This window comes from Xiphophorus couchianus, chromosome 21, assembly GCF_001444195.1.
Source record: "Xiphophorus couchianus chromosome 21, X_couchianus-1.0, whole genome shotgun sequence".
Taxonomy (NCBI): domain Eukaryota; kingdom Metazoa; phylum Chordata; class Actinopteri; order Cyprinodontiformes; family Poeciliidae; genus Xiphophorus; species Xiphophorus couchianus.
The window spans coordinates 14,158,782-14,181,713 of record NC_040248.1 but is presented as its reverse complement, the minus strand read 5'-3'; the positions used below and the strand labels follow the sequence as shown (position 1 = coordinate 14,181,713).

Sequence of the window (22,932 nt, the reverse complement as noted above, 5' to 3'; positions counted from 1 at the left end):
GTTAGTCTCAAAGTTCCAGGAATGTACACTCAACAAACCTTTTGTAAACAAGTGAGTGTGATAGCCTGACATGCCTCAGAGTAAAAGCACACCACTTGTTCCTCCTCTATACATATAACCTATGTAGAAATGTGTTAATGTGACCTGTAGAGAATCACACCAAACAGAGGCAGAACAAGAACTAAACATCAATTTCACAAGGACAGTTCTCTTGTGGGATTTATTTATTTATTTTTTTGCTAATTTGCTAGACATTTCTGCTGTTGATTAGGCTCTAAAAATATATAAACAATTTTGATCCTTTATAATTTGACAATGTAGTGAGCCAACCACTCTACTGAAACACAGCAGGAACCATTGCCCGCTGTGGAGCAATCAGTAGAGTTTTCCTATAGGACTTAGAGTGTCATTATCAAAGGTTGTTATACACACAGATCATTAGTTCATCCACCAAACTTCATAGCACTGTTTAGCTATCAGGTGCAGCTCAACAGGCGGGTGGGCAGCTGTGAAGACTGGATACACTTCCAGCATATCAGGTTGTCAATATGATAAGAGTCCCAGTATTCCAGCACGGGGTACTAAAGTGTCATCCAGCCTTTCTGGCACTCCTGGTAAAGAAGCGACAAAAGCGTGTTTTTTTTTTTTTTTGGAGTAGAAAAAGGTTCCATTAAACAGAATATTTCAACCTCTCATTTGTGAACATTTGCTCTGTAGGAAGCAAATGCTCACAATTTGCTTCCTACAGAGTAAATTACAGAACAATCTGCTCTGTAGGAAGAAAACTGTTCCTATAGAACAAAAAGCTTCCTACAAACTACAGCACAAAAGCAAAATGAACTTAATTTTATCAGAATGTCAAAGCTTTATGGACATTTCAATTAGCCTAGTGTCTTGTTTCCTTGGGGGAATAAATATGACATAACACCGAACATTTCATATAGCCACTGGCCACCAAGAGAGGGAAGAGTGCTAAAAGAAAGAAACTCACTGTTAGAAAAGTGTAGGAAGGACATTCCTTTTGGGCTGAACAACTAGTAGACTCTATCCAGACACCAACTAGTTGATTGGGATTGATGCTAATAAAGAGAACATTTTCTGTCATGGACAAGAGGATCCGCCGTCATCCATTTTGGATATACTTTTCCACAATGGACAACATTATGGAAAAGTACATAATTTCCACTGTTAAGTATGGTGGCTGATCTGTGATGCTGTGGGCCTCCTACTCTCCCAAATGCCTTGGGAACCTGCACTGTAAATTCTCTCTAAAATGTACATTTTCCCATGTTATTCAGATATCAAACGGTCCCCAAAGTTGATCTGCAGGTTCATTCTTGTTCCTATTTTTCAGTAGAAAAAGAAAAAGAATGCAGCGACCTGTCGGAGACAGACGACATAATTAAGACTTTCTTTCACTTTCCCCGTCCTCCTCGGCAGGCATTTAAAGCCTGCCGAGGAAGGATTTGTCCCAACACAATCAGCCTAAAGATGAACAGAATTGTCCCTGATGCTGTTCTATTCACAGGGCGTCCCATTCTTCCCCTGCTTCACTCGCTAATCCAGTGAAAGCCAATTAGCTCCCACTCCGACAGACAGGAAGAGAAAGCCTGACAGTTTTTATCAGATAGGTGTTTTTGGAAACGAACACGTCTCTGTTCATGTGTAACACATTCGGTTCTATGAGCACGAAGTCATGTAAGAACAAAGTTTCACCAAGCAACTTGGTCAAAATTGGATGCAGTGAAGATGTAAGATGGCAGTTGAACAATAACCACTAGAGGGGGACAAAGTGTCAGCAAAAATGTGACAAACTGAGAGAAGAAAACTGCAGATTGCAGCAGGTGGTTGATGGAAGCTTGTTGCTTATTTTAGCAGCCAAGTTCAAACAGTTTGCATATTACTTCAAAGCTGAAATATTAAACGGTGAGTCCTTTTTGCCAGCGTCTCTAAAGAAGACATTTTTTCCCCCCAAATATGTGTAGAGTAAACTAAATTGTGGGCAGCTATGGTGCCAGTTCATAAAAAAAAAAAAAAAAAAAAAGTCTGTAATTAGCACCTTAAAAAGTAACTGTTAAGTTTATCTCCAGCTAACATTTTAAGTTTTGTTGATTCTCCTGGGAGATTTATAATGTGAGCGAGTTTCCCCCAACAACTGGGTGTGGAATCATTGGTTCATGTATAAGGATGAGGGTTCTGCCAAGCACAGCACTTAGCAGCCAGTAAAACATCAGAAACCCCAAACATGCTTTTGAATGGAAGGCCTGCCCAGTAGCCGCTTCCTCTCATGCTAAGAAGCTCTTCCCGGGTGGGAGCAGTCTCCAACCCCCCCATGGGAGCTCCTTGTAATCCAACTTGTTGTCTCTGGCTTGCTGGGAAGCAAGACTTTTACATATTAGCACTACATTAACCTGAACAAAGGACCTGCATTCCCGAAACTTTAGCGTCTGAGCACTGGATGACTTTCTGCACAGTCCTAGAGAGCCCCACCTACCCTCCCTGCTGTGGAAAACAATCCTGCTGGCAGAGTGTTCAGCAATTGGGCCAAATTATGTTCAGAGGATCAGGAAGCCCACAATTAAAATATATTTTTATATTTAATAACTTTTGAAAGTCTTCCCTTTTCAGAATTTGAAAAGCGTATAGGGGGAACAAGCTGACTTCTTACTATTAAAATGTGTTAATCCCAACGTTAAAATCTAAAATAATTTCATTCAATTTGATGAAACGACCATTGAGCTGATAAAGTGTATCAGCTCAGAGTATGCATATATTAATTTTAAAAAATGTATGCACCGAAAGACCTACGCACTACATGAATTTCAGGTCAGCAAGAAACACATGGAAGTGGTAGCTGAAGAAGACCAGGATGGACTCTACAGGTCAGATTTTAGTATCATAGATGTTAAATTTTCATTTTTGCTGTTTGAAGCAAATTAATTTTTCTCTGCCAAAACTCGCCCATCTGCTGAAGTGTTGAATTCTTTTCCCTCCTGTGACGTCACCAACAAAGATAAACAAATCTGTTTTTCTCCCTTAAATGCGTTTTATTTTCCAAATAATTTTGTGATTTCGGGCTGTGGAAATTCTCAGGTCATGCAGGTGTGTTATATTGTCAGTATACATTTCTAAGTGAGGGGTAAAAAAAAAAAAAGAACATGGATAGTCTTTTAAGTATTGAATCTTTCAGTGTTTGTATATTAGCCAACAATTTTGTATATTGCTCACGGAAAATAGTTGATTAGCTTTAATCGAGATTACTAATCTCTCTACGGAACCCCCCGCTCCTTCCCGCACAATCTGTAATGTTTGACTTCAACAACAAATTAAAGATGCGCCTCTTAAGTTTAAGTCAAAATGAGTCCTTTGCGCACTACCGAAGTTTCTCAATAAACAATGTTTTTGTCCCTTAAAAACACCGCCTTCTTAAGTCATTGGTGCGTAAATGTCCCAGGCGTTGTTCCAAAAGGAATTCTGCCACATCTGTTCTGCAAGTGGCTTGTTGATATTATCATAATGGCATTTTACTGTCTTTCTCTGTCCTTTTTTGTGCGCAAACCCTCCCCAACCCCCCAGGGCGATCAGCCACTCTGCTCTCAGATAACGCGCTATTCCCCCCAGACCCTCCTCCACTGTTACGCAGCGGGATTTACATGAAACTGTTAATTGTTTGCTCTTCAAATAGAGTCAGCCTGGAGCCAGCAGTGTTCCAGAAGTTAAGGACCGACTCTCCGACCTCCCTTATCCCTCCCCCCTTTCTTTCTCGCTCCTGACCGATCACTCTCCCCCTCTTCTCCGGGGTTGCATCAACATGACAAAGCACTGGCCGGAGCAGAGCCGCCTGGCACCAGCCGCTCTGTGCCACAGTGGAGAACACCGCGACCATCAACTTGACTTCTACAGAAATGTGCAGCGGGGTTTTCCTTCCTGCGGTCTAGCCCAGCAGCGGCCTCAACAACCGGCTGAGATGGCCCCCCAGCAGCAGCCCTCTGCACGCACCGAGCACTGTGGCGGTGCCACTGGACTCGTGGATCAAACCATTCCAGCCCACTCTTCGTACCAGGACGGCGACGACGCCAACACGAAGCTTCGGGAAGTGACGCGGGAGACGTGGAGGACTGAACGAGAGAAAAGCGGTTCTAACAGTGGGAAGAAGAAGAACTACCAGCGGTACCCCAAGCCACCCTATTCTTACTTGGCTATGATCGCCATGGTCATCCAGCGGTCCCCAGAGAAGAAGCTTACACTATCAGAGGTAAATGGTCTTAAATATTAAAAAAAGGGAATTATTTTAGATTGGCATAGCGCACAATGTCTTTTACGCACGGCTCCAAACCTTTTACGCTTAAAGATTACTGGCTACTTCTTTTAGTTACACTAAAAAAAAACATGCAGGCATCTCGTTTACATTGAAAGATCTGACACTAAACAGTCACCTCTCTGTGACACTTGGGTGACCACCATTCCTGCCACTCATGGTTTGCTTTGATAAGCTTGGGCCCTGTAAAGCCAGACACTGATCTGCATCAGTACAGAGATAAGATATACAGTACAACCTTAAAAAAAAAACCCCACACACAATTATTTTTGACTTTTCTGACTGCAAATTAGTCATTTTCATTATTAGTATTTCTATTTGTACGTCATTGTTTTTTTTGGGGGGGCGGAGAGACATTCTTGTGCCGCATCAAACATGAAATGAGATGGTTTTTGTTATTATTCCAGATCCTGAAGGAGATCAGTACCCTGTTTCCATTTTTCAAAGGGAACTACAAAGGGTGGCGAGATTCTGTGCGACACAACCTCTCCTCCTACAACTGCTTTGTTAAGGTTTGTATACGTAAGACTCTCATACTTCCACTTTCAGAGACTTCAAGGGGCCATTCTAGAAGCTGATGTCATTATGTTTCCCTTTAAGGAAACTTTGTTCCATTTGCAGGAGGTCAATATGTGTGAAAAGCCTTTAAAGAATTGCTATACTGCTGCTGCAACAGAAACCCACACTTAGAAGTATTATCTCCTAATTTGGAGGCATTTGTTCAGCATTAAGAGATAACTAAACAAAATTCAGTGACACAATTAGAGCCACCTACAAAAATAAATGTAGCAGGAAACATTACATTTTGTCAAATGCCATCATCAAGAAGGATCATATAAGCATATATGATGTTTAGATATCATATACAAAGGTTGGAGTGAGGTGGAGCTTTTGAAACAATATATGGGAAAACACTTTGTAGCTTTTGTTGAGCGGTTATGATATTTGGAAAATCATGCTAATTCAATAAGTGGCACACAGCTCTTACACAACTTCACCAGAGGAGCCAATAAAAATGGTTGACATTGTATTTTGCGGCCATTGTGATGAGTTTCTTTTGTTGAAACTAAGCCCATCGTGCCAGACTGGGTAGTCAGGTCAAACAGTCAGCAATGCATCTTTCTTTTGAACTGCAGGTGCTGAAGGATCCAGGCAAACCTCAGGGTAAAGGGAACTTCTGGGCTGTGGACCTGAACCGTATTCCTCTGGATCTCCTGAAGAGGCAGAACACAGCTGTGTCGCGCCAAGACGAGACTATCTTCGCTCAGGATCTGGCCCCCTACATCCTGCAGGGACACAAGCCGGAATCTGAGCTGCCCCCTCCTCCGACTGAGTGTGTGACCTCTCTCCCGCCCGTGTCATCAGGAAATCCTTCACCGTCGCAGGGCGACTCATTCAGGCCCAAGCTGGACTCGTCCTTTGCCATCGATTCCTTACTGCAGAGCCTGCGGCCGACGAGCGCTTCTGGGGATGTGGTCCGAGACTGCTGGGGTGAGGTGGAGTGCCCTAGGCCCTCGCCGCCTCCACGCTCTCGTTACGCCTCCTCTGCCAGCTCGGTAAGCCCCGCCTCGACCTCTTCCTCCTCCTCTGATGAGGAATGGAAAGGCTTGTCCCACAGTGGGAAGCGTGTTCCTCCCAATGGTGAAGCAGGATCTGAGAGTTATGAGGACTACAGACCGCCGTTGCACAAATCTGCCAGACGGGAGAGTGTTGCTCCTCCGTGGGAGCTTCCAACCTCCTATGCCAAGTATGCTCCCCCAAATGCAGTCGCCCCACCTAGCATGCGGTTTAACGGAGGCCCCTTAATGCCGCTGCATGGCGGACTACCACTTTACAGCTACAGTAGCTCTCCCATGGCGCCTGCCCACTTCATAGGTCAGTCCTATTGGCCGATTCTCCCCAGCAGGCGAGTCTCGGTTCAGCCCCCTCCTCTGCTCATGGACTTGGACAACATGCTGCAGTCGGTTCCTCCAAATAAGAGCGTGTTCGATGCACTGCTGCCTGTTAATCAGAACACTTACTCACATCACCAACCGCAGAGCCAGTACACCCTGCAGAACGGGACTCATCTCAACAGGTATCACCAATACTGAGAGTCATTCACACACCAAACAAGGAATCCAAACAGGAAGTTAACAATAAGCTCCAGACAATCTCTTTGATAGTTTCCTGCTGGCCAGAAGCTGGTTTTTCTTGTTTTTTTTCCCTGTTTTTTTTATTTACATGTTGGTGTGTTTTAAAACAAATTGCAATTCTGCCTTCAGCATTGAGTTTCATTGAAGCAAAACTACCTAAAAAAAAAAGCTATGCAACACAACAGACATCTACCTCAGTGTTTCAATGAAACGTCGTGCCGCTACACTCTTTGCACTGCAGATTTTGTTTGCACAGTTGTTTAATACAATGTCTTGAGGATTGTTTTTAATGCTGTCTATCCATTGTGACTATTGAATGTATTACATGGTGACTCGTGGAAAAAACCAGCTGCGAAGTCCAAAATGGCAAGTAGTTCGTTACTGATGGCTATCAGGTTTTTTCCACGTTGCATTACACTCAGGCTGATTTTAGGATGTATGTAAAGGTTTTACCTTCTTTGTTCTGCTTGCAAGAGAAAACAAAAAAAAAATTCAACACATTTTGAATCACTTGAGCTCACTTTTAGAACACTCAGCATCAGTGTGGCTCTAATAATGGAAAATTTAGCTTTAACAATTACATTTTTTTCTAGATTTTTACTTGCACTATTTACCTGATGATCTTCCAAAGGACACCACTTTTAGATGTTTCCCTACCTCGACTGAAGAATGTAATACAAGCTTCCCATCATCTTTAACTACTGACCAATATGTAACTATGCATCCGTAGAGATCTCTAGAAGTCTAACGGGTTTCTAAAAAGTTTATTTTAACAGTGCTGCTCAGGACAAATAAAATTTACATTTGAACAAAACTGACTTAGGTTCATTGCATTGTTTCTGTTATTTTTAATTTTTTTCAAAGACTGGGTAAAGTAATCCTATATGCTTCCGGTAAAGGATTTTTGTGTTGACAATTTAAACCATGAAAATTGTTGAAGCTGTAATTATGAAGGCAACATAAAGAAAAAAAGAAGTAATATTTTGAAAGGGCACTGATTTTAAATATGTGACTAAGCAAAATAATGCTGGCCTAAAAATTTTTTGTAACTTTGTCCGGCTGGTGAATATAAATCTGAAAAAGTGTACAACTTAAGATACGTTCTTCCAGAAGTATATTTATTTACCAGAACTGGAATTTCTTAGTGGAGCGGCGATATTAACGTGGCAACAAAACACTCCAAAAGGACTCCATCGAAACGAAATGAAGACATTTTAGCACTGGGGTCAATATTAAAGCTCATGCATATTTTGAATTTAGAAAAAACGAAGTGTAACGTACTCTATTCACATTTTTTTTAATCATCTCCAGTTGACCATTTTGCTACAGGCACTTGAGTTCAGAAATTGGGAGTTTCCAGCGCTCCTCTTTCTCTTGCAGCACTCTGATTTACATCAGCAGTCCAGCAGTCGTCAGCCTCCCGCTGATTTCCCCGCCCCCTGCTGTGACCACTATCTCTGTATCAGCTGCCTACACATGCATGCCTGCCTGCATGCACTCCCTCCCTCACCATCCTTCCTCCCTCTGCTCATGATCATTCCTGACACCAAAGGTGGGAGGAGGGGGAACATTGCTTTTATCCATCACAACCATTCTAACCATACTGGGTGCTACTACCTGTCACGCATCAAGTTTGCAGGTGTGGAAATTGTTTTTTATGTTTCAAAACATGGAATTTAAACTATTTTCTGTTAACAAATGGGATTTATTTATCAAACTTTTTTTTTTACAAGAGGTATAAAGAACAGATTGTTGGCTTGAGAAAAGTGCTTGCTCAATTCACATATCACTTAAGTTCATCTTGACATTTGCTAAAAATAGCATTCAGAAAAATACACACTGTGCGATGCTTTTTGCAAACTCAGAGGTTTGCAAAAACGTCATAGATTCAGGAATATACATCCAACAAAAAGTGAAATTTCACAGAGAAACATTCATAGTTCAGGAGGTTGATCCATTATTCTGGTCTGATTCAAGAATTCTTGTCAAACCTTTAGTATGTGCCTTTTTTTTTTCACACTATAATGCTAGAAAGCATGCCTGTCACAGTTTTACCTTTGTTAACTTTCTTTTTGTATCTTTTGGTAATTCCATCTGATGAAGAGTCTGACTCTTGTTTCCCACGATTTTCTCTTCTCTGGCCTTGCAGTTCTTCATCATTTCTCTTTACACTCCCTCTTGAGCCATTCTGTATTCAAACACACTGCCCCTCTCAGTGAACACCTCATTCAGACGCCTTCGCTTGCGCTGAGGTCCGCCGCTCTTCAGGTCTCCCTCGCTGCCAAACCCCCCTCCTCCAGGGGTGTAAAGGCAGAACATGTCCTGCAGGGGGAGACAAGGAGTGGATGTGTTATTTAATTTAATGTCGAACAAAATTAAGTACACAAAACTGGGTATAATGAATAACTTGCAGTACACCTTGCGATATAGTATAACATTTCTATGTTTGTAGAAGCAAAAGAGCTATAATCTGTCTGGCACAGGACAGATTGTAGCAGATCATAGAAGCTTCATGCTATTTTTGTGGAGTCTTAATGTAAAGATCTTTTCCTCTTTCCCAGCAAACAGCAGGATTTTCCTGTCACATTTACAGTCCAAAGAGCCATTTCTGCCCTCAGTACAGAGAAACAAAACTGGAAAATCTGTTGTGTGTGTGTTTTTTAAAGAGAAACTATTTTATTCCTATTTTTAGGTTTACAAAATGAGAAAATTGGCCACAAAATCTCTGACTGGTGTGTCTCTCTTCTTACTCCTGGCTCAAGGCTGACACTGGTCTTTGCTCCCAGGTTGAGGATTCGACCGTCAGCTCTGTGCAGCAGGTTGAGCCCTGTGGCTCCATCCTCGCCCCCTAAGCGTCAGAGAGAAACATGACCAAAATGATATTTAGACTATAAGAAAAGGAAGAGGAGGGAATAAATGAACACACAGAGGAGACCTGGAGCAGGTTTCAGTGATTACCTTCAAGGCCGTAGGGGCGGATGGCCCGTCTCTCCGTCAGGACGGACAGGACCACCTTGTTCCTGAACAGAAGTTTGCGGACGACGCCGTCGCCTCCCCGGCACTTCCCCGCCCCTCCTGAGCCGGGTCGCAGAGAGAAATGCTCTAAAATCACTGGATACCTGGACAGCAGACGGATCAACAGCTGCAGCCACAATAGCAGAAGAAAACAAGAGCGACAAACTGACACGTCTTCAGCAAACTGTCTCACCTTTTCTCCAAAATCTCTGGATCGGTGATGCGGGTGTTGGTCATGTGAGAGTGGACGCCGCTCCGGCCGTGCCAGCCGGGCCCCGCCCCCGCGCCCCCAGCGACCGTCTCGTAATAGCCGACTCGCTCGCTGCCGAAGGAAATGTTGTTCATGCAGCCCTGATCGGAGGAAGACAGCGCAGCGTTAAGGAAGCGTAAAAATATGCAAACAAAGTCAAAGCTGTAGCAGGGTGTCTGCAGGTCTCACCGACTCACATTTAAGACCTTTATGACTGGAATTTAAGAGCCATATCTCCAAAGAAATGTACAAAAAAAAGCTGGCTAATTTATGAGTATTCACTGTCAAGACAAGTATTAGGGTCATGCTATGAAAAAGAAATTACGAGAAAAAATTCATAAAATTACAAGAACAATGTAATAATTTTACAAGAATAAACTCACAGTGTTAAGCGAATAAAGTTGTATAAAAATACAGTCAAAATAATATGAGAATAAAGTTATGGTATTACGAGAATAGTCATAATATTACAACTTTATTCTCATAATATTATAGCTTTATTTTCATAATATTACAATGTTACCCTTGTATTATTCTGACTGTATTCTCTTAATATTGAAACTTTGTTCGTAATTTTATGACTTCTCATAATTTTATTTCTCTATTTTTTATTAATGTGGCTCTAATTCTCCGTCATAATTAAAAAGCTCTGCCAAGACAAAATTTAAGACCTCTGATTAATGTATTTAAAGTCGACTTACTTTAAACAACAAACAAACAAAAGAACGCAAGATTTTTTTTAAGGCCTTAATTTTGGATGCATGAATTTAAGACCTTTTAAGGATCCGGTGAACATGAGAATTGACGTTTGTCTCACCTGGGAGGCGGCGCACACCTCAAACGCCTTAAATATGACATCCACCACTCTCTGAGACGTGAGCACGTTTCCTCCGACCACAGCTGCATTCTGGGACGGCTGGAGGATGGAGCCGGGGGGGACGATCACTTTGATCGGCTTCAGGCAACCCTTCGTGAGCGAAAAGAGGAAGCTGTCTTTAAAATCGTCAGTTTAGGATTAGAAAAACTTTAAAGAAGGCCAAAGGTTGGACGTTTCCTACCTGATTGAGAGGGATGTCCTGGCCGACCATGCAGCGCAGGCAGTAGATGAGCGCTGACAGGGTGATGGCCCGCGGAGCGTTGCAGTTCCCCCACACCTCGGTTCCAGTTCCTGTGAAGTCAAACACGGCACTGCCCTGTAACGGAAAAGATTTATTCAATTGGCCGCCGTCTCTTCATGTCTTCAGATTATCCTGACAGAACGCTCAGAGTTCACCTCTTCTTCATTAATCTGAACCCGGAGTCTGATCGGTGTCCCGTCGTCCATAAAATCTTCTGATTCCACATCCAAGGAGCCGCTGGTCTGACGGCGCCGGCGCTGTGCGAACTCTCTGAGCATGTCCCTAACAGCCAGCTCAGCGTTACTCTGGAACACAAACGCCACACGGGATTTCTTCAGGTATTGTCTTGTATTTAGCCTCGGATATTTTACCATCAACTCTGCTACAGTCAAGGTAGCAGAGTTTGATAGTACACTGCTACACTGAACATTAAAAACAAACTTCAACTTTAGGTCGGGGAGGGCCAACAATTGCTTTTTTGTTCTTGTTTTCTACAAAAGAAATAACAAATGACAGAAAATATTTTCACAAAGTGGCTTTAATTCTAATCGTCTGTTTTGTGAGTTGAATAATGGGCCAGGCTACAAGGATTTTTGTGTATTTTTGCTAGCACTGCAAAAAATACCCTGTATTTTTTTTGTAATGTTAGCAGTCAGTCAAAATCAAATATGACTAGCTTAGATCAATGTCTATTCATGTGTTGGGCCAGCCCAGTCAAAGTCCACACTTGAATTAAACTGGCAATCTGTTGAACTGAGTTTAGAAGTGACCACTGGACTCAAAATAAAGTCCACAAAAGTGCCAAGCTGGTAAAGACATTCGACTTGCGGCTCCCTGTGAAAAGGTTGCTTTATAAGGTGTTGATTTATTGAAGCAGAATCCAGGTAAGACAACACAAGAAATGTTTAGTTTTTCTTTTCGCTTCCAAATTAATTTCTGTTTGGCCAGTCAGATTAAATCCTGATCAAATACACTAAAACTTGTGACAAAATGAAAAAAAGGGGAAACCTTTCAGGGAATTCTGAACTAGAACTGGGTGATAAATAAATTTGATCTATTAATCAATTTTCCTGTTTTTGATGATTTAAAAAAAAATTCCAATTTTCCCAAAGATTTAACCACTCCTTGTCATCCCAGCAAAGGCCTACCATCTTGTTTTACAGTTTCTATTTATTTGTTCTTTAAATTCAGGTCAACTCACAGAACAAATGACTGAAATAAAAGACAATTTTTGAAAATATTTTCTATTCTTAGCAATTAAGTAAGTGAGAAATTACGGGAATCGGATTTGGTAAGATAAAATCATGAATTTTATGCTTCAGTGTTATCTACTCTGAACCTTTCTATTGACTTGCAGGAATGTTTACCTGGATGTATCCCATGTAGGCCTGGACCACGTCTAACCCGTAGCAGTCGATCAGCTCCCCCACTAACTGGCTGCCCCTCTGGTTGGCTGCCACCTGAGCCCGCAGGTCTGACAGGTTGTCGTGGAGATTACGAGTCCCAGAGCAGCCGGGGTGCTGAGCCGGAGCCATCAGAGCTTTGGTGACGGCTGGCATGGAGACAAGTGGAAGAGAGAGGGCCGGAGATAAACTCTGCAGGAAAACATCCGTATTCTAACGGACTGTGGAAGACGTGTTGGTCTTTTTACCTTCTTCCTGGAAGACTCCCCCAGTGACGAGCTTAAATGAAACAAAGACTGCCCCCTCCTGCTGAAGGGAAGTGGAGTGGGGGGGCATAGAGCCCGGAGTGATGCCTCCGATGTCAGCATGATGCCCCCTGCTGGCCACAAAGAACACAGGCCTGTTGACTCCTTTTCGAAACACCTTTGGGTTGAGAGACAGAAGAAAGACAACAGTGAAGACAGGACAGACATGGGGACAGATGAGGACATTAGAGAAGAACCGAAAGCCTGACCGGTGTGATGACGGTCAAGTCCGGGAGGTGGCTGCCGCCGGCGCATGGGTGGTTACTCAGAATCACGTCTCCTTCTCTCAGCTCGTTTCCCAGTGATCTGATCTTCACAAACAGAAGGAAAAAAACTGGACATAAAACACTCAGACTTGGTGTCAGTTTCTGCACTCAGGAGTGGTCTTGCTAATCACCTGGTACTGGACGGTCTCCTGCATGGCCCCCAGGTGGACAGGGATGTGAGGCGCATTCGACACCAGGCCTCCGTCGGGCCCGAACACGGCGCAGGAGAAGTCCAGACGCTCCTTGATGTTCGTGGAGATGGAGGTCCTCTGGAGGACTCTGCCCATCTGCTCTGCAATGGTCCGCAGGACAAACATACTGGTCAGCAGCTTTCCTTCACAATCGCATCTCTAATCCCTCTGAAAATTTTTTTGAAAGTGCCGTCCCACCCGCTATGCTCATGAAGCGGTGGGAGAAGATGGAGAGCTGCACGGTGTTGAGCTCAGTGCCGATGGCGCACTGAGAGTCTGAGCCGACAGCCAGGCAGACGTCGCCGTCCTCCGTCAGGCAGGCCTCGCAGGACGGCTCCACCAGGATGGTGCTGACGGGGATGAAAGAAGAGATGGTAAACTTGCAGCAAACTAGCTTAATTATTAATGAATTTAACCCACAAGCGTAAAGATTTTAATGTTCTGAACTCAAGAGCAGAAAAAGAAAAACAGATTTAGGCATGAAGTATTTACGCCATCCTCACAGTAAGAGATTATTCTCACAGCACTTGAAAACTTTTTTCCACATTGTCATAATGGAGATTTTGTGTGTCTTAATTAATACTAATTAAGAAAAAATAGATTTCAACCATTTTTACTTTTGCTAAATTTACCAACTGTAAATTGCTTGTGTCAAAGCAGATAAACAATATTTCAAAAGAGCTTATGTTTTATAAACAATAATGTTACTTGTTATTAACATTGCTTAACATTTAAAATACGACCCAACCTTTTATTTCAGTTACACAGATCGATTAGGAATAATAAACATTCTAAAATAAAATTTAAAAAAATATTCTCACTATGTTTTCTGGCATTTACCAAACAGAAATAAATTTGGTAATCCTAATTGACCTAAAACAAAAAAACATTTAGTCAAATTTAACTTCAGACAGTGAAAACAAATATGACTGTCTTTTTACTAGGTGAATGAATTCTGGTTTCAACCGTCTTTATAGCAAAAATGTGCAGTTTGAATATCAAGAAATTTCAAGGACTTTATACAGAAATCAAGAACTTTACAAACTTTGAAAACACCTAATTGACGTTCCTAATTGAAATTCCTAATTGGAATTCCTAATTGAAGTTCAAGCATTGTCAGGGCTTTCAAGCACCTGAACAAACCCTGGTTTTAGGCTCAAAAACTTCACTTCAACTAACACCTCAGTGAACCTTGATGGAGGGCAACCAGTCCATCTCTAGAGAAAGGCTTGCCTGTTTTTGTCGATGATGATGGCCGGTCCTTGGATGCTTTTGCCACATGGGAGTTCCTCCCACAGAAACACACTGGTGTCCATGTACCCATCTTCAAAGAAACACTTGGTCATCTACAGAGGAAGACAATAGAACACCTTTGGTGTGAGATGCAAGGATAGCTACTATTATGTGTGTGTATGTTCTTGACTACCATGACAGGTTTGGCTTGTTTGTGTCCCTTCTTTGATTTATGCATGGAGTTAATCCCAGATTTTCCACAGCCTCTCACTCTGATGTCGTCCACCATGATGGCTCTGTCTGGAATGGTGAACCCAAACTCCTTCAAATAACTGCAACAAAAACAAAACATGACTTATTCCCATGAAGAAAAGTTAGCTGATTTACACTAAAACAGGCATGAATAAAGGGACTCGGCAGACCGTTTGGCGAAGGCGCTGCCGAAGTCTCCGGCTCGACAGGAGCGGGCGTTTCCGGGGTAACCGTCAGCCGTAACCATGAGGGCGCAGTCGGTGCCTTCGTAACGCAGGTGGAGGAAAACCTCAGTAGATATCTGACCACTGGGGACGACAAGAGAAGTCCCAGAGAGTTGGATTATGTTACTGTCAACAGTCAATGTTAATCAGAGGTAGGTAACATTTAAAAATTAGGATTCAATCATTCACATAGCAAAGAGGTAAAGCAGTGGTTGAAGGTACTTCTACATGAGTTACATTGGTTGTCACAAAATGGTAAAAACAAGAACATATTGTGTCAGTTCTCTTAAAAATATGCATATTTTTCAAATTGATGCCAATTTTTTTGATTTATTGAGAAAAATATTCTTAGAAAAACCATAGCTGCATTTTGAATCATTAGCTAATGAAGGTTTAGAATAAGGAAAATGAAGTAATAGGCTCTTCCAGTGAACATACCAAAGTACAGCTCACAAACCTTAAAACTGTTTATCGGCTTGAGTCTTAATCATAAATGTGACATTTTGATTCATCTTTAAAATATATTTTAAATTTTTACCCTAATTTATAATGAAAGAAAGAAATCATATATTACATTTCTATGCAATAATGCAACCAAATGTGGAAGAGATTCTCAATTTAGTCCTCCTCAATTTAGTCTGCCTACTAGTGGTTAAAGTTGTGATATCATGAAAATGTTAGAAAAAATAAGTCAAATCTCTATAAACAGGCTCTGATTGCAGGTGTGACAGATATACTATGATGAAAAGTGATGAACGCTTTAACCTTTGGTGCCTGGAGGATTAAAGCAACTCGTCCAATGGCCAATAAGAGCGACATCCCTCTTTTTGAGGAAGAAAATCTATCGGTTACTTTCGCTTGCTGAGTTTTGTTGGCTCTGACCTCGAGAAGCCGCGCGCGGACAGCGTGTTGCGGCAGCGTCTGCAGAGTTGCTCCATCCTGCGGTCCAGCTCGCTGAAACACCGCTGCTCGTATTTAAGGGAGCACGGCTCCTGCACCTCTTCCACAACGTCTGCCAGGGCAAGGCCGTATGCTGACAGGACGCCGCTGTACCTGAGAGCAGTACACACACACACACACACACTCTAACAAACCAGTTTAAGCAACAAAATATTCTTGTACAGCAACTTAACCCTCCTTCTCCCCTTATCAATCTTACTTATGGATGAAGACGGTCTTCATTCCCAGAGCTCGGGCTATAGAGCAGGCATGCTGGCCTCCTGCACCGCCGAAACACGCCAGCACATGCTGAGACGTGTCATGACCTTTGGCCTGTTAGGTTTTTAGAAGAAGAAAGCTAACACAAAATTGCTTAAAATCAGTAATCCTAAAATCCCGCAGCACTGTAATAACATACTTGCGTCAAAGCCCTAATTGGTCGACACATCGCCTCGTTAGCAACACGAATGAATCCCATCGCGACGTCTTCCATGCTCATCGTTGATTGGTTGCCTGCCACCATTTTGTTCTGGGAGTTTGTGGCCCCATTGGCCTTTACAGTATTTGAAAACATAAATAATAAGTCTCTTATATCACTGTTTGGCATTAGCGTTACTAAAATGAAAACCTTTAAGTAGTGGCACCTGGGTTTGACTTGCAGACAGGAAGCTGTTGATCTCCTCAGTGAGACGACGGAAATGTGTCATGGTGTCTTCCAACGACAATGGTTCGTTCTCAGCGGGGCCGAAGATTTTTGGAAAGAAGCGAGGAAGAATGCGACCCAGAGCTAAGTTGGCATCGGTCACAGTCAGAGGGCCGCCTGCAAAATACATTTAAAATTTTTTTAAAAAGGGGAAAAAAATCTGACCAGAAAATGGTTACAAAAAGGCATTGTTACAAAAATGTAAGATGTTTGTTTGCGTTATGTTCTCAGCTTCAGCCTTGTTTTTCTCTTTTTACTTTTACTTATTCTGCAATACGAAAGTGGAAATCGGTCGTTGATCATGAATCTATTTGGTTTCTGAAAGACATCCTCTTTATTCCTGCTTTATAGCTTTCGCATGATGCAAGCTTGAGTGATGCAAGCAGAACTTGAGCCCATTTTTTTTCCTTCATGTACATTAAGCGGATTATTAACTCAGAGGAGGCTGGTGGGACGGAACCGAAAACCCCAGCTCTGTTACTGTGGATTATTACCTAACGTCATGGAGATTAAAAGGGTGAGGTATAAAAGGAAGATTCAATAAAGCCAAAAAATGAAACGCACTCATGTTTATTAACCGACCGTGGAGGTGAGAGAGCAGTCTGTAATCTCACCTTTCCTGTAACAGGCCGGTCCTGGATGTGCACCTGCAGATTCTGGTCCTACGACAAACATCCCTGATCTGGTTGGGGGGGAGCGGAAAAAGCAAAAAAATCATAAACATGCCAGGGAAATGCAAACAAGAATTGGTAAGAGTTCATTTGAAAGAGGAATAAATTCCTCTTTCAAGAGTAAGTTCACCTGAAAAAGAGTCGGGACCCCCCGCCCGCAGCCACGGTGTTGATGTCCAGCTGAGGTGCTTGCAGGGTGACTCCAGCCGTCGTGGCCTCAAACACATGTTCGTACTGGCCAGCATAACGGCTCACATCGGTGGAGGTTCCTGGCGGGAAACACAAAACATCCATCCATCCATTTTCTAACACCCTTGTCCCTAGTGGGGTAAGGAGGGGTGCTGGTGCCCATCTCCAGCTAATGTTCTGAACGAGAGGCGGGGTACACCCTGGACAGGTCGCCAGTCTGTCGGAGGAAACACGCAGACAGACAAGACAAACAACCATGCACACACACACACACACACACACACACACACACCTAGGGAGAATTTAGAGAGACCAATTAACCTAACAGTCATGTTTTTGGAATGTGGGAGGAAGCCGGAGTACCCTGACAGAACCCACGCATGCACAGAGAGGACATGCAAACTCCGTGCAGAAAGACCCCAGGCTGGCACAAAACATGAAGATTAAAAAATAAATAAATAACGGAATAGAAAGTCTCGAGTGGTATATTTGTACTTCACTAAATTCTTTTGAAGCCTTGAACCTTCTGGGCTGTTACTGCATAAACATCCCAGAAGTTTATGTTTCTGGGATGTTTTCTGTTTTTTCGCTTAGATGTACTGTGAAAGAAACAAAGTTAACATGTAATTGGAAGGTGGAAGAAAAAGGACATAATCTGACACACTCACCGCCCATATCAAAGCCAATCACGGGCTTCTTCTCCATTTGGCTGTAGGAGGTGACGGCGTATCCCACCACGCCCCCTGCTGGGCCAGAGAGAATGGCTCTTGAGCCGCAGAACTGCTCCATGGGGGTCAGACCTCCATCTGACTGCATGAACAACACATCTACATCCTAAAAAAAAGATTCAAGTAGGGAATTCAGGCCTAGGAAGTTTAAATTGAAATACAAAAATGAGTTTTTTGATGCCCAAAATTAAATAAAAAAAAATAATAATAATAACAATAATAATTAAAAGAAAAACTTACCTTCAGGCCACCTTTGAAGCCGGCAGTGAATCCTTTTAAATACTGGTGAATTTTGGGTGTGAGATAGGTGTCTGCGCAGACCGTGTAGCCCCGAGGGACCGCCCGCACCATTGGCATGACCTCGCTGGAGAGAGACACCTGAGTGAAACCCAGGCGACGGGCGAGGGAGCCCACCGCCTTCTCATGATCGGACCAGCTGAAACGAGCAGAAAATAAAACCTGAGTCAAACATCTGGCCCTGCTGTGTTTGTTTGATCACACTTTCAGACATATTTGGGAGAAGAATGAGATAAAAGCAAAGAGTGTCTCACCCATTCTACTCTTTTACGTCAAAAACTTTTAGATAAATCAGACTGTCTCCTCAAGAGCAAAGAGATTTCTAGGAATAATTGGGTGTGACGACAGACAATAGACGAGAGCTTACTGGACAGACAGAGCAACTCCCCCACAAAAGACAGAGAGATCCCGGGATCTCAGGGAGTTATATAATCACATATCAGCTGTTAAGAAAATAGCAAGCTGGAAGCAGGGAAAATGTGGTGAGATAGTAAAAAAGAATTTAGTTACAAAAGAACAAGAGCTCAGTCTGAAATCTAAAAGAGGACGATGGCCTTGTTGATGTACTGACGTGTACGAGTGGAGGAGGAGGACGGCGACGCTGGAGATACCGCGGGACAGAACTCCTCTCAGGTCCTTTTCCACTTTTTCCAGATCCAGTTCCTGCCACACCTCCAGAGAATCACCTGTACTGCCTAAAGAGAAAAACAAAACCAAACAGGCTGTTGGCATGTTTCGTGTACCGATCACAGTTTTGTTTGATTTTTAGCTGGGTTTTAGCCTCCAGTGTTATTAGCTAGCAATATTAGAACAAAAAACCTGTAAACATCAGCCTCTGTGTGAGAATGGAAACCTTTATATTAACTCCAAGATCTTCAGAAAGATGGCAACGTTTACAAATCAAGCATGTCATCATGACAGAAACGAGATGAAAGCTCAAAACGATGTTCGAGCACCTCTGACATAATATGTCAATCCTTCCTGTTTATAAATATAAACATAAATATAATTATGATGGTTTTAAATACTACTACAACCATTAGCCACACAACAAAAAAGCAACAACTGTCTCCACATAACGAGATTTTTAAATTCACAACCATTTTCCTTTCCAGAACTTAATAGCTCTAACCTCTGATCAGTTTCTGACAGAAAACAATCACTAACATTTTTTTTTATAACCTGTTAATATGTAACTTTTATTTGGCCCACAGGAGAACTTGTTAATGTTTGCAAACGTAACATTCAAACTTGATCATTCAGATCAGAAGGCGTGAACTGGTGAAGCAGCTGAGGATAGCAAACAAGTGAAATCAGACCATAAAGGCTTTGGTTTCAGATTGGAACAAAGCACTGGTTCTCAAAACCATGAAAATATAGTTGATGATTCTTCTAATGAGGTTTCAATCTAAAATGTATGGCAACTCATCCAAAATATCTCCCTCCACAATGGCCAACCCAAAGGTTTAGGGTGATCTAAAAAGTACCAGCAACATTTTCGGGAGTTGTTTCTTATCCTGATAGATGCAGTAAAAGTATAATTGTTAAAGAAATCGGTTCATTAAATGGAAATGCCTCCTGAATTAAAGCAGAAAGAGTAGTAAACGTTGACTTTATGAATGCTTCATCCTTTGCAAAACACTCTAATGTGTAAATATGTCCAACTTGGATGTCATTAAGTTGGACATCAACTTAATGACATCGTATTTCATTGTGGATCCAACAATTAGATCCACAATAAAATACTGTATATGAAATACTGATGAAAAAAGAGGAATATTTGAACTTTGCAAACACCTGTTACAATACGTTTGGGATCTTTCCTGGGCAGCTGGCAGTCGTCTCGACAGAGGACGACTCGCTCATCGACCTCTATGACCTCCTCATAAAGCACATCAGGGACGGCGACCTCCTGCATGTAAAGGTCAAGCAGATGTACTGAAGAGAGGAACCAGACAAGTCCTGCGAAACACTGAGAACACAGGACAGACCAATTCCTGGACAGTATTTAAGATTTTCGTACGCAGTTTTGCAACAAGGCTTAGTAGATAAGTGACCCCGACAGTTAATGGTACAAAGGGTCATGGGGGCAAACTCCAGGGGCTGCCACGGTGCTCTGCAACATAATACCTAAACCTCATGCTGCAGAAACAGAAGTCTAACTTAGTAAAAGAGTTTAAAGAGTGAATATCATACGACAAGAAGACAAACGTTACCAAATCAAAAAGTTTGGGCCTGGCCTGTGTGCCAATGTGCAGCAGGTCCTTGAAGCCTTTTGTGACCAGCAGTGCGATCCGTTCTCCTTCCCTCTCCAGCAGGGCATTGGTTGCCACAGTAGTCCCCATTCGGATCCAGCCAATCAGGGCGGTGTCAACAGGCTGGTCACGAGGGAAGAGCTGCCCTGATTCCTGCAATTAAAGCCATGCAAATATATTAATCGCAGTTGCTAAGAATGTTGCTCAGTGCTTTGCAAAATAATAGTATTTCATAAGCAAGCTTACATTTTGGCAGATTAAATCCACATAATTTAATGTTTTGAAAAAATAACCTATTCTGGTCTGATGGAGGCAAAATTAAACGGTTTGCTCTACATCCAAAGCAAAACATCACCCTCATTGTTCTATGCATACGGTAAAACATGGTGGCTCAACATTATGAGCAGGAACAGGACAGTTTGTACTGAGAAGGTGGATGAAGCTCAACACAAAACAGTTTTGAAAAAAAAAAAACTCCAATTAGTGGAAAAGACTTAACTTGAAACTGGGGTGAAGATTTAACTTCCAGTAGGACAATGACCGAAACAACAGAATGGGTTAGGTCAAAATTTATTCATGTTTGAGAATGGCCCAGTCAAAGTTAGGACCTAAATTTGATTGAGAATTTGTTCACATTCAATCTGGGTGAGCTTTTGCAACAAATAATAAAGCTTAAGTATCAAGATGTGACAAACAATTCCCCCAAAATGAGCTGAAGCTAAGATTACAATGAAAGGTGGTAACAAAATGTGAAAAGGTTCAAGGATTGTAAGCATCTTTGGAAGCCGCTGCATGTTTACGTAAAACTTTCTAAGTCTAGTTCAAAGTTGCAGAATATTTAGAACTTTCACCACAAGACAATTATTGAGGAAATATAATAATAATAATAATAATAATAATACTAATAACAAAATGCATCGCCTTCATCTTACCTCCTCCAAGACCCGGCGGATGCCCTCGGTAGGAGCGTCTTTGTAGTTCTGTGGGTCTCTGGACAGCAGTTTAAGGACTCTCTCACGGCCATCAGGCAGACGTGCAAACACATCAGTGAAGGTGCCACCTCTGTCTATGGCGAAGTCAAACTTCCCCTTAGTCTCAGCCATAGTGAGGAAAATGAAAAATGCACCTGCTGACCCTTGAGGAGCTGAAAAAGGAAAACAAAATTAGACTTAGACATGTTTCATTCACACGCCCAGGCTTCATCTGTATTTGCACTCAATTATTACTAAGTTTACACAGCAATCATGTTGGTTATCTTGTTTGTTTTTCTTGACACTGCATTTCCTGGTTTTTGACCTCTGACACATAAACATTCCTGCACTTTGCCTGCGTGCGTCTAAACCCAATTCAACACAAAACCCACACACTTTTTCGCACGCAGGCTCTTCTTTGAAACGTGAAGAATCGGGTGGCAAGGCTGCTGCTGCTGCCTCTTTAAAAACTGTGTGACTGTGAATTATGCATGCAGTTAACATTCGACAAAAACCCAGAAATTCAGCAGATTATGCGTGACGCTTTGTGACGCCACAGCACAGGAAAGCCTGCAAACCACATGCACATTCATGCACAGAGCGCATGAAGAGAGTTAGCTTCTGTCGTGTACTTCCAAAACAACAACCTCTACACTAAATCCTCTGTTTATCTCAGCTGATGTTTTTGCATGCTGCTGCTGCTGCGATCATTTCAGTTCATAGGCGGATTCGGAAACAACAAACCCAAACAGCACCGGGTATTTTTTACTCACCTGTGTCCGTCGGTCGCTGCAGGATCTGCTCCTGTGGTAATCTTCGGTAATCCGGTGACGATCCGATCCGATCCGATCCTCCCTGGCCCTCTCTGCGATCGGTTCCAAAAGACACGTTTGAGGGAGTCGGAGCAGTTTCGGAGGTTTAACTCCGCCTCCATGGGAGAGGAGCTCCAGGATCTGAAACCCGACCTGCTCTAAGAGGGAGCACTGCGATGAGAAATCACTCCTAACAGGATCCTACATTTCAGCTGCTGAAAACAAAAATCCTTTGATGATACATGTGTATCACAGAAAAACAACACAAACCAAATAGTGGCTGGGAGACCACACCTAAAGAACAATAGAGGAATGCGTCGGTATGTGGCAATAAAAAGATGATGAAAAAATGAGAAACATTTTTGGAACATAACCAGAAATATGCAAATTACCCCAAATTTAATTTCATTTTTGAGTTAGCATGAATGTATAATCCACATATTTAGTTCCAAAATGTTATCTGAAATATGTCGAAGGAAGCACTGTTGTCAATTTATCCAAATTGCCCCAACATAGTATATCGACTTTTAAGATCCCTTAATCGACTTTTTTTTTAATCCCCAAAACCCAATAAATCTAGTGATGTCTAGTTCATAAATGAAATTAATTTTGCTTTCGCAATTTGACGCCTTCAAATTGGCCTCTGTCTCTTTAAGA

At 42.3% G+C, this 22,932-nt stretch overlaps 2 protein-coding genes across 4 annotated transcripts; one reads left to right on the top strand and one right to left on the bottom strand.

Moving 5' to 3' along the window:
- Positions 1–219: 219 nt before the first annotated feature.
- foxh1 (forkhead box H1) lies at positions 220–8,374 on the top strand. Its single transcript, XM_028005299.1, has 3 exons — positions 220–4,255; positions 4,726–4,830; positions 5,455–8,374. Exons 1-3 carry the CDS (start codon positions 3,812–3,814, stop codon positions 6,409–6,411), a joined length of 1,506 nt encoding a protein of 501 aa, XP_027861100.1. The 5' UTR covers positions 220–3,811; the 3' UTR covers positions 6,412–8,374.
- Positions 8,375–8,440: 66 nt separating this feature from the next.
- oplah (5-oxoprolinase, ATP-hydrolysing) lies at positions 8,441–22,385 on the bottom strand. 3 transcript variants are annotated; one of them, XM_028005297.1, is made up of 28 exons: positions 22,237–22,385; positions 21,425–21,636; positions 20,454–20,645; positions 20,035–20,149; positions 18,809–18,932; positions 18,181–18,376; positions 17,881–18,046; positions 17,154–17,292; positions 16,967–17,034; positions 16,294–16,469; positions 16,068–16,202; positions 15,870–15,982; positions 15,593–15,763; positions 14,657–14,794; positions 14,428–14,566; positions 14,235–14,347; positions 13,200–13,351; positions 12,942–13,102; positions 12,754–12,855; positions 12,488–12,662; positions 12,204–12,388; positions 10,992–11,141; positions 10,777–10,911; positions 10,536–10,685; positions 9,662–9,819; positions 9,412–9,572; positions 9,204–9,301; positions 8,441–8,775 (listed from the first exon to the last, which is right to left on the bottom strand). In XM_028005297.1, exons 2-28 carry the CDS (start codon positions 21,593–21,595, stop codon positions 8,620–8,622), a joined length of 3,939 nt encoding a protein of 1,312 aa, XP_027861098.1. In that variant the 5' UTR covers positions 21,596–21,636; positions 22,237–22,385; the 3' UTR covers positions 8,441–8,619. The 3 variants fall into 3 exon arrangements, 2 of the variants coding, with proteins under 2 accessions (XP_027861098.1, XP_027861099.1); XR_003593886.1 differs by having other exon boundaries at positions 8,708–8,775; positions 9,412–9,528; XM_028005298.1 differs by lacking the exons at positions 21,425–21,636; positions 22,237–22,385 and having other exon boundaries at positions 20,035–20,379; positions 20,454–20,595.
- Positions 22,386–22,932: the final 547 nt, after the last annotated feature.